The sequence below is a fragment of the Nerophis ophidion genome, linkage group LG28 (assembly GCF_033978795.1).
Source record: "Nerophis ophidion isolate RoL-2023_Sa linkage group LG28, RoL_Noph_v1.0, whole genome shotgun sequence".
NCBI lineage: Eukaryota > Metazoa > Chordata > Actinopteri > Syngnathiformes > Syngnathidae > Nerophis > Nerophis ophidion.
In genome coordinates, this window is record NC_084638.1 from 25,336,475 (window position 1) to 25,348,974 (window position 12,500).

General features: G+C 34.0%; 1 protein-coding gene across 4 annotated transcripts in view; it reads right to left on the reverse strand.

The window, feature by feature from the left end:
• Window positions 1-12,500, reverse strand: part of cnpy1 (canopy FGF signaling regulator 1) — a 29,614-nt gene that overhangs the window by 1,466 nt on the left and 15,648 nt on the right. For all 4 annotated transcript variants that reach the window (XM_061890542.1, XM_061890543.1, XM_061890544.1 and 1 more), the window contains 2 exons: window positions 7,320-7,532; window positions 936-1,032 (listed from right to left, as the gene is read on the reverse strand). In XM_061890542.1, coding sequence (XP_061746526.1) covers window positions 936-1,032; window positions 7,320-7,532 — 310 coding nt within the window. The remainder of the gene's footprint in view (window positions 1-935; window positions 1,033-7,319; window positions 7,533-12,500) is intronic.

Genomic DNA, 12,500 nt, shown 5'->3' on the forward strand with positions numbered 1-12,500 from the left:
GCACCCCTCGAAAACCCAAAAGGGACACGCGGTGGGAAATGGATGGATGGAAACACACACACACACACACACACACACACACACACACACACACACACACACACACACACACACACACACACACACACACACACACACACATTTTGTTTTAATCCATTTTTACAAAAACAATATATATCTATAGAAAAGTATTATTTAAAAAATAAAATAAAATCATTAAATGGACATTTGTGTTTTGCATAACAAAGCTACTTTGTACATGATGAACAGTGTCATATATATATATACATACACACACATATATATATTATATATATATATATGTGTGTGTGTAATTATAATGTTAACAAAGGCGATGTGATGATATCAATATAAAATAAAGAAGTGTGTACCTGAGACATTGTTGTTGATGTGATGATATCAATATAAAATAAAGAAGTGTGCACCTGAGACATTGTTGTTGATGTGATGATATCAATACAAAATAAAGAAGTGTGCACCTGAGACATTGTTGTTGTTGCGATGATATCAATATAAAAATAAAGAAGTATGTACCTGAGACATTGTTGTTGATGTGATGATATCAATATAAAATAAAGAAGTGTGTACCTGAGACATTGTTGTTGATGTGATGATATCAATATAAAATAAAGAAGTGTGCACCTGAGACATTGTTGTTGATGTGATGATATCAATACAAAATAAAGAAGTGTGCACCTGAGACATTGTTGTTGTTGCGATGATATCAATATAAAAATAAAGAAGTATGTACCTGAGACATTGTTGTTGATGTGATGATATCAATATAAAATAAAGAAGTGTGTACCTGAGACATTGTTGTTGATGTGATGATATCAATATAAAATAAAGAAGTGTGCACCTGAGACATTGTTGTTGTTGCGATGATATCAATATAAAAATAAAGAAGTATGTACCTGAGACATTGTTGCATAATTGTGTGTGCGCCTCCTCCTCTTCCCGGCTGAACACAGCGATGATGTCATCCTCCAGCTCCTCCACCACGCTCTCACACTGCCACCCAAACACATACACTGTAAATATACATACATACATACATACATCTGTACACTTCCCATAATGCTTTGCAGTGCTCATCACGCCACACACGGGACGCTTGCAGGGCCGGCGGCCATCTTTGGCCCCGCTGCTCGCCGTGACAGGGCCGCCGCCATTTTGACAATAGCCACATTATCTTTGGTCAGTCACTATTGAATCACTTTATCATCAAAACACAAGAAGAGCACGTGTGCACGGCGACACGCCTGTCACCAACCTTGCACATACTGAAGGCTCCGAAACAGGAAACAGTCATGTGACCGTTGTAAATAAATATGACATATGTGTTACATTGCTACTATGCTACATTTTTATTCCACTTTATTCCTTTTCTTTCCATCCTTTATAAATGATCTACTGTGTGGAACAATGTCCCTTGTGGATCAATAATGTTTGTCTAAGTCCAAGTCTAATCCCAAGATGTTACACTAAACTGCAGCATGTCACAGAAAATAGCTTATATTTTTAAATCCATTTCATGTGTCAAATACTACAATTCTTCAATGAATTCATAGAACAAGCTAGGGAAATATCACTATTGGAGGTGTACAAAGTGGGGCCCGGGGCCACTTTGGCCTGCAGCTTGTTTTTTTATGGCCCCCCACGCCACATTCTAAAAATAATATTTTAAAAACATAACGTAAAAAAGAGCAAATATGTGGAATGTAAAGAGAAAAAGTAGCTTAAAAACACAAAGCTGCCATGCAGGAGTTTTTTTAAATACTTTTAATTTCTCAAAATAATAATAATAATAATAATAATTAATTTGTACATTTGTAACGCACTTTACATTTTTTTTAATCTCAAAGTGTTACAAAGTATATATATATATATATATATATATATATATATATATATATATATATATACATACATATATATATATACACATTTATATATATATATATATATATACATACAATTATATATATACATACATATACATACACATATACATACATATATACATACATATATATATACACACACACATATACATATATATATATATACATATATATATATATATATATATATATATATATATATATATATATATATATATATATATATATACATACATACATATATATACACACACACATATACATATATATATATAAATATATATATATATATATATATATATATATATATATATATATATATATATATATATAAAAGTTAGAATATATAATAGAAAATTAAACTACAAATGAAAAACACTAAATCAAAAAAAAAATGGATGGATGAAAAACACTAGATAAAACAGAAAAATAAATAAAAATAGAAATAAAAGCATGAAAACTAAATGACTCAATATAAATGTTATTAATTATGGTTTAATTATCCAATTACTTCACGTCAAATATTCTATTTTGAAATATTTTTGGGGAAAATATTGCATGTTTGCCCTATAAAAAACTAAGTTTTTGAAATATTTTTGGGGAAAATATTGCATGTTTGCTTTGTAAAAAAATAAGCTTTTAAATATATTTGGGGAAAATATTGCATATTTGCCCTATAAAAAACTAAGTTTTTAAATATATTTTGGGAAAATATTGCATGTTTGGGCTATAAAAAAAATTTTTTTTTTAAATATATTTAAATATACATATATATTTAAATTTAAATATATTTTTTAAATATATTGGGTTAAAATAGTACATGTTTTCTCTATAAAAAAATCTACATATTTGAAATATTTTTGGGGAAAGTATTGCATGTTTTCCCCATAAAAAACAAAATGTTTTAAATATATTTAGGGAAAATATTGCATGTTTGCTCTATAAAAAAACGACGTGTTTGAAATATTTTGGGGGGAAATATTGCATGTTTGCCTTATAAAAAACTACATTTTTAAAATATTTTTGGGGGAAATATTACATGTTTGCCCTATAAAAAACTAAGTTTTTTAAATATATTTAGGGAAAATATTGCATGTTTGCCCTATAAAAAATGAAGTTTTTTCAAATATACTTGGGAAAAATATTGCATGTTTGCTCTAGAAAAATTCAAAGTTTTTGAAATATTTTCGGGGAAAATATTGCATGTTTTCCCTATAGAAAAAAAAATTGTTTAAATACATTTAGGGAAATATTGCATGTTTGCTCTATATAAAAAAACATTTTTTTTAAATATATTTGGGGAAAATATTGCATGTTTGCTCTATAAAAAAAAATCTAAGTTTTTTTTAAATATTTTGGGGGAAAATATTGCATGTTTGCCTTATAAAAAGTCATAGTTTGTGCAAATTACAAATAATTACAAGACAGTCATGGACAGAGATAGAAAATAAATGAAAAGGAGTAGGGAGAAGTGAAGTTTATTTTGCACCACAAACCCTAAAAAATTTTGGGTTAAAAATAACCCAATTTTAACCCAACTCCCCTTATCCGAGTTATTTGAACTCAACATTTTGGTTTAATTTTTATCAACCCTACTTTTGCATTAAATCGTTTAACCCAAAAGTTGAGTTATGATAACTTAATGTTGAGTTATTCCCAACCAAACTACTGGGTTGAATGATTTGACCCGAAAGTTGAGTTATGCTACCTCAATGTTAGTTGATTGATAACCCAACTATTGGGTTAAACGTATTTAAATACAAAAGATGAGTTATGCTCACTACAATGTTGGCTTATTCCAAACCCAACTATTGGGTTGCGCAATTTAGCACCCCTTGACCCAATAGTTGGGTAAAAACTATTCATTTGTCTGCTGGTTTGTCCTACTCCTTCCCAACTACTGATCAAAATGATTGTATTCGGTTAAAATACACTCCGAAGCAAGATATGAGTGACATTTTGCCGTGTGTGGTCGTAGTGGTTCTACACAGCATGCTCATCTACATAAGATGTGTTCATGTATTTAATGCTAATGACATTAATCTTTCATACAATTCCCTTCAAGAAAAAAAAAAATCTTATTAACAAACAAACAAAAAAGCCTTTTTCACAGGAAAACAACCCAAAAATGGTTCATAGTTCTGAAAACCCAGAAATTGAGTTAAGAATATACCCATACAACTCAAAAAATGGATTGCTCTTCATAAAAATAACTCCAAAATTGAACCCAACACTCACAACTCATAAATTGGGTTATCGAAAAAAAACTAGAGAATTTTTCAGAATTTGCAGAAAATCCGAAATGTTCCTTTCTTTTTCACCTTGCAAAAAGTTCCAGTGAAAGACTTCTTATATATTTAAGCTCAGTGAAATATACCACAATGGTGCTGTGAGAGCATGAATATGGATTAAAAACAACACCAAACTGTTAAGACAGTAGCTTGTGTATATAATGCACATACTGTATAATGCATATGTTCCTTTTTGACTACTTAAATGTATAATAGACTGTATTTATAGTATTCACATGTGAATAATGCTGTATAATAGACTGTATTTATATTATTCACGTGTAAATAATGCCTTATAATAGACTGAATTTAAAGTATTCACATGTGAATAATGTTGTATAATACACTGTATTTATGTTATTCACATGTGAATAATGTTGTATAATACACTGTATTTATATTATTCACATGTGAATAATGTTGTATAATACACTGTATTTATGTTATTCACATGTGAATAATGTATAATAGACTGAATTTAAAGTATTCACATGTGAATAATGTTGTATAATACACTGTATTTATGTTATTCACATGTGAATAATGTTGTATAATACACTGTATTTATATTATTCACATGTGAATAATGTTGTATAATACACTGTATTTATGTTATTCACATGTGAATAATGTATAATACACTGTATTTATATTATTCACATGTGAATAATGCTGTATAATAGACTGTATTTATAGTATTCACATGTGAATAATGCTGTATAATACACTGTATTTATACTATACACATGTGAATACTGCTGTATAATAAACTTTATTTATATTATTCACATGTAAAAAATACCAAAGTGTTTATTGTGAGCCAGGGATGATTAAAGTACTTTCTATTCTATTCTATTGTACATGCACCCTAGAACTAATCGAGCCCATTAATAACCATGACATACCTTTTATAAGTGCTATTTTTATGGGTATTTTTATGTTGCTGGTCGGCATTAAGAAAAGTCATGATTTTGATCAAAGTTACAACTGTGAAATGTACATGTTTATTATGCAATAATACATAAGTGAGTACATGATATGTCCCGATGGGAATGATCGGTTAAAAATGAACAAAGCAAAAAAAAGTTGTCATCATTCCCAGGTTTGTAAAGACCATGTAAAAGTAAGCTTGTGCATCGATAACGTTTGCCTAAGTCTAAGTCTAATCCCTATTTATATCGCCACTCAAAATAATCCAATAAACTCCTCTTTTTATTTCAAGTGGCAATCATAGTTTCTTCTTATGACAGAGTTGAAGCTTCCAAAGTATAAGAACATTTAAATGTAAGACTTATTTTTAACACTTTAATGAGTGGGGACCCTAAAAGGTCTCCAGGGCTTATAGTGTCAATTTTGATCAAAAACGCTGACAAAATAATTGACTCAAAACCAAAGTTGTTATGAATGATAGTTTAGTGTGACAGGCTGACAACCAATCAGAGAGTAGTGGGATAGACTCCATCCCACCAAAAAGGGAAGCCTGGTATTTTTAACAACTAAGTAAAACTGGGGGTTATACTTCAGGTAGTGTTGGAGAAGATTACATCGTTTAATCTACTTCATTTATATATATATATTCTTTTTTTTATGTATATAGATTTTATTTGTCTTTTATTTAAAAAAAAAAAATCTTTCAAGTAATGTTCGAGAAAAAACATTTTTTTACGATAAATCCAATTTTTATTAATTTTATTTATATATGTTCTTTTTTTTATGTATATAGATTGCATTTGTCTCTTTTATGAATAAAATAAAAATAATCCTTCAAGTAGTGTTGGAAAAAAAATGTTTTTTTACAATAAGCCCAATTTGTATTTATTTTATTTATATATATTCTTTTTTTAATGTGTATAGATTTGTATTTGTCTCTTATATTAAAAAAATAAATACATAAAAAATAATAATCCTTCAAGTAGTGTTGGAGAAACTTAAATTGTTTTGGATAAGCCCAATTTTAATTTATTTTATTTATATTTATTATTTCTTTTATGTACATAGATTTTATTTAGTTTGTTATATTTAAAAAAAAGATATGTAGTGAAAATACTTCAAGTAGAGTTGGGTAAATTGTATTTTTTTACGGTAAGCCTAATTCTAATTAATTTCATTTATAGATATACCTTTTTTATGTTTATAGATTGTATGTCTCTTATTAAAAAAAAAAAAAAAGTAAAAATAAATAATAATCCTTTGAGTTGTGTTGGAGAAATTTAAATTGCTTAAAATGAGCCCAATTTGAATTAATTGTATATATATATGAATATATATATATATATATTTTTTTTTAATGTATATAGATTTTATTTGTCACTTATATTTTAAAAAAATAAGTAAAAATAAATAATAATCCTTCGAGTAGTGTTGGAGAAATTTAAATTGCTTAAAATAAGCCCAATCGGAATTAATTGTATTTATATATATTCTTTTTTTTTAATGTATATAGATTGCATTTGTCTCTAATATTAAAAAAATAAGTAGGATAGAATAAAATAAAATCCTTAAAGTAGTGTTTGAGCATATTTCTTTTTTTACGATAAGCCCAATTTTTTATAATTTTATTTATATATATTATTTAGTTTTTATGTATATAGATTTTATTTGTCTCTTATATTAAAAAAATAAAAAAATTTAAAAAAATTAAAAAATCCTCCAAGTCGTGTTTGAAAAAAAAATTTTTTTTTTACGATAAGCCCAATTTTGTTTTATTTTCTTTATATAAAAATACATTTTTTTATGTATATGGATTGTATTTGTCTTTATTTATTTAAAAAAAAATAATAATAATAAAATAAAATAAAATAAAATAAAATCCTTCAAGTTGTGTTGGAGAGTTATTTTTTTTTTTACGATAAACCCAATTTTGAATTATTTCATTTATATATATCCTTTTTTATATGTATATAGATTTTATTGTGATCTCATGTGTATTGTCTCTTATATTAAACAAATAATAATAATCCTTCAAGTAGTGTACATAACAGCAAAATAAAAGATAAAAAAATTAAATTAAATTAAATTAAAGATAAAATAAAATGAAATAAAATAAAATTAAATTAAATTTCAAAAAATGAAGAATGAAGTCAGCTAAACATGTTGCACTCACTGCGAACTTCAAGGCATTGGGGGCCTCAGGGCCATTGAAGTGGAAGTTGTTGAGGTCGGGAAAGTCCCCGGGGGCCCCGCCGCTCCTGGGTGCAAAGCGCAGGTAGCGTCTCTGCCGGGTGTCGGGGTCCACGTGCAGCGCGTAGTCACTCATGGAGTCACACACCCCCTCCAAGAGCTCGCTCAGGTGAGTGTGGGAGCGAGCCAGGGGCACCTGGCAGGTAAGCACAACACCACATCACGACTCCTTCATAGAAAACAAACACAACCAAGATGGCGCCCGGGGCCACTTCCTTTATGCAAAGGTGACAGTGGTGGTCAGCCAAAGGTCAGGCCGCTGACCTCTAGTTCCTGCCTCACCCTCCAACTCTGACTTCTAACCTATGTCAGCACCCTGCCCGCCTCTCCTTCCTGTCCACGTCTAGACGGGTCAAGGCAGGTGCAGGGGAGCGGCCTGGCACCCGCGGGTGTGGCGGGGGGGGGAGGGGGACTCATTTTTGTGGAGCCCCTTTTTTGTTGTCCCCCCCAACAGACGTTTAGCTAGCATCCGGCCCCCCTGACCCCGCTGCATCCTCCAGTGATCAAAGTGTGCCAGCGGGACAAAAGGTGGCCGTGGTTACTGGGACGCTTGCTGATCAAAGAGGCCGCATGGCGCTCTACGCAGGGAGGCTGCGAACTGCTTCTAAAACTTGTACATCATCGTCCTTATGTTCGGCCTCAAAAATAGAACTTTCTGGATCATCAAAGCAGTCTTTGTTGTCTCTCATCAAGTCTGCATGATTAGTAGTCTTGTGGTTGTTGTTGAAGGGGAAGTGAGCGTTGTGTCTGTGAAATTAAACTTAAAATGATCAAAATAGTTAGCATAATACCGTTAGCGTGGTAGCAGGTATACACCTCAGTGTCGTATATTATAGTATGTCACTAATGCTGACTGTAAACATGCTAAAGTTAGCATGCTAGCATGCTAATGTTAGCATTCTAGCAGATATACACCTCAGTGTCATATATTGTGGTATTTCACTAATGTAAGCATGCTAATGTTAGCATAATACTGTTAGCATTCTAGCAAGTATACGCCTTAGTGTCGTAAATATTGTGGTATTTCACTAATGTAAGCATGCTAATGTTAGCATAAAACCGTTAGCATTGTAGCAGGTATACTCCTTAGTGTCATATAATTTGGTATTTCACTAACGCTAACTGTAAGCATGCTAATGTTAGCATGCTAGCAGGTATACACCTCAGTGTCGTATATTGTGGTATTTCACTAATGTAAGCAGGCTAATGTTAGCATGCTAGCAGGTATACACCTCAGTGTCGTATATTGTAGTATTTCACTAATGCTGACTGTAAGCATGCTAAAGTTAGCATACTAGCAGGTATACACCTCAGTACCCTATATTGTGGTATTTCACTAATGTAGGCATGTTAATGTTAGCATAATACTGTTAGCATTCTAGCAGATATACGCCTCAGTGTCGTATATTGTGGTATTTCACTAACGTAAGCATGCTAATGTTAGCATAATACCGTTAGCATTGTAGCAGGTATACTCCTTAGTGTCATATAATTTGGTATTTCACTAACGCTAACTGTAAGCATGCTAGCAGGTATACACCTCAGTGTCGTATATTGTGGTATTTCACTACTGTAAGCATGCTAATGTTAGCATGCTAGCAGGTATACATGTCAGTGTTGTATATTGTATTTTATTAATGCTGACTGTAAACATGCTAATGTTAGCATAATACTGTTAGCATGCTAGCAGGTATACACCTCAGTGTCGTATTTGTGGTATTTAACTAATGTACGCATGCTAATGTTAGCATAATACTGTTAGCATGCTAGCAGGTATACACCTCAGTGTCGTATTTGTGGTATTTAACTAATGTACGCATGTTGATGTTAGCATAATACTGTTAGCATTGTAGCAGGTATACACCTCAGTGTCGTATATTGTAGTATTTCACTAATGCTGACTGTGAGCATGCTAATGTTAGCATGCTAGCAGGTATACACCTCAGTGTCGTATATTTTGGTTTTTGACTCATGCTGACTGTAAGCATGCTAATGTTAGCATAATACTGTTAGCATGCTAGCTTTTTCAGCTCATCTTGCTCAGGTATTTTGCTTACTTGACATTTTTTTTCAATAATGATACCGGAACCATGAGTAATGGCCGATATGAATAATCATCCAATGAAATACCAGCAGGAATCATATGTGTATTGTTTAGTGGTGTGGAATGTTAGAAAAGGTCGTATGGTACAATGGTACTAGTGAAAACACGTTGCAGGACTGCTTGTATCGCACACAAAGTAAAAACGCTGAAGGACTGCTTTTATCACACCTGATATCAGCACGAGTAAACATGCTGCAAGACTGCTTGTATAACACATGATATCAGTACGAGTAAACAAGCTGCAGGACTGCTTGTATCGCACATGATATCGCACACAAGTAAGGATGTTGCAGGACTGCTTGTATCACACATGATATCAGCACGAGTGAACACGCTGCAGGACTGCTTGTATCAGACATTAATACACAAAAGTAAAAACGCTGCAAGACTGCTTGTATCGCACATTATATTGCAGACAAGTAAATACGCTGCAGGACAGCTTGTGTTGCACATGATATCGCACACAAGTAAACACGTTGCAGGACTGCTTGTACCCCACATGATATCACACACAAGTAAACACGTTGCAGGACTGCTAGTATCGCACATGATATCGCACACAAGCATACACGCTGCAGGACTGCTTATATCGCACATGATATCGCACACAAGCAAACACGTTGCAGGACTGCTTGCATTGCATATGATATGACACACAAGTAAACACCCTGCAGGACCGCTTTTGCCGCACATGGTATCGCACACAAGTAAACGTGTTGCAGGACTGCTTGTAACACACATGAATCATATGTGTATTGTTTAGTGGTGTGGAATGTTAGAAAAGGTCGTATGGTACAATGGTACTAGTGAAAACACGTTGCAGGACTGCTTGTATCGCACACAAAGTAAAAACGCTGAAGGACTGCTTTTATCACACCTGATATCAGCACGAGTAAACATGCTGCAAGACTGCTTGTATAACACATGATATCAGTACGAGTAAACATGCTGCAGGACTGCTTGTATCGCACATGATATCGCACACAAGTAAGGATGTTGCAGGACTGCTTGTATCACACATGATATCAGCACGAGTGAACACGCTGCAGGACTGCTTGTATCAGACATTAATACACAAAAGTAAAAACGCTGCAAGACTGCTTGTATCGCACATTATATTGCAGACAAGTAAATACGCTGCAGGACAGCTTGTGTTGCACATGATATCGCACACAAGTAAACACGTTGCAGGACTGCTTGTACCCCACATGATATCACACACAAGTAAACACGTTGCAGGACTGCTAGTATCGCACATGATATCGCACACAAGCATACACGCTGCAGGACTGCTTATATCGCACATGATATCGCACACAAGCAAACACGTTGCAGGACTGCTTGCATTGCATATGATATGACACACAAGTAAACACCCTGCAGGACCGCTTTTGCCGCACATGGTATCGCACACAAGTAAACGTGTTGCAGGACTGCTTGTAACACACATGATATCACACACGAGTAAACACGCTGCAGGATTGCTTGTAACGCACATGATATCACACAAGTAAACACGCTGCAGCACTGCTTGTATCGCGTATGATATTGCACACAAGTAAACGCGCTGCAGGACTGCTTGTATCACACATGATATCGCACACAAGTAGAGACATTGCAGGACTGCTTGTATCACACATGATATTGCACACAAGTAAATACGCTACAGGTTGCACATGATATCACACACAAGTAAACACGCTGCAGGACTGCTCATACCGCACATGATATCGTACACAAGTAAAAATGCTACAGGTCGCAAATGATATCACACACAAGTAAACATGTTGCAGGACTGCTTGTATCACACATGATATCACACACAAGTAAACACTGCAGGACTGCTAGTATCGCACATGATATCGCACACAAGCATACACGCTGCAGGACTGCTTATATCGCACATGATATCGCACACAAGCAAACACGTTGCAGGACTGCTTGCATTGCACATGATATGACACACAAGTAAACACCCTGCAGGACCGCTTTTGTCACACATGGTATCGCACACAAGTAGAGACATTGCAGGACTGCTTGTATCACACATGATATTGCACACAAGTAAATACGCTGCAGGATTGCTTGTAACGCACATGATATCACACAAGCAAACACGCTGCAGCACTGCTTGTATCGCGCATGATATCGCACACAAGTAAACATGTTGCAGGACTGCTTGTATCACACATGATATCAGCACAAGTGAACACGCTGCAGGACTGCTTGTATCAGACATTAATACACAAAAGTAAAAACGCTGCAGGACTGCTTGTATCACACATGATATCACACACGAGTAAACACGCTGCAGGATTGCTTGTAACGCACATGATATCACACAAGCAAACACGCTGCAGCACTGCTTGTATCGCGCATGATATCGCACACAAGTAAACATGTTGCAGGACTGCTTGTATCACACATGATATCAGCACAAGTGAACACGCTGCAGGAATGCTTGTATCAGACATTAATACACAAAAGTAAAAACGCTGCAGGACTGCTTGTATCAGACATTAATACACAAAAGTAAAAACGCTGCAAGACTGCTTGTATCGCACATTATATTGCAGACAAGTAAATACACTGCAGGACTGCTTGTGTTGCACACGATATCGCACACAAGTAAACCGGTTGCAGGACTGATTGTGTCGCACATGATATCACACACAAGTGAAGACTCCGCAGGACTGCTTGTATCGCACCTGATTTTGCACACAAGTAAACACGGTGCAGCACTGCTTGTAACTAACGCACATGATATTACACAAGTAAACACGTTGCAGGACCACTTGTATCGCACATGACATCACACACAAGTAAACATGCTGCAGGACTGCTTGTATCGCACACAATATTGCACACAGGTAAACACGTTGCAGGACTGCTCATACCGCACATGATATCGTACACAAGTAAAAACGCTACAGGTCACACATGATATCACACACAAGTGAACACGTTGCAGGACTGCTTGTATCGCACATGATATCACAC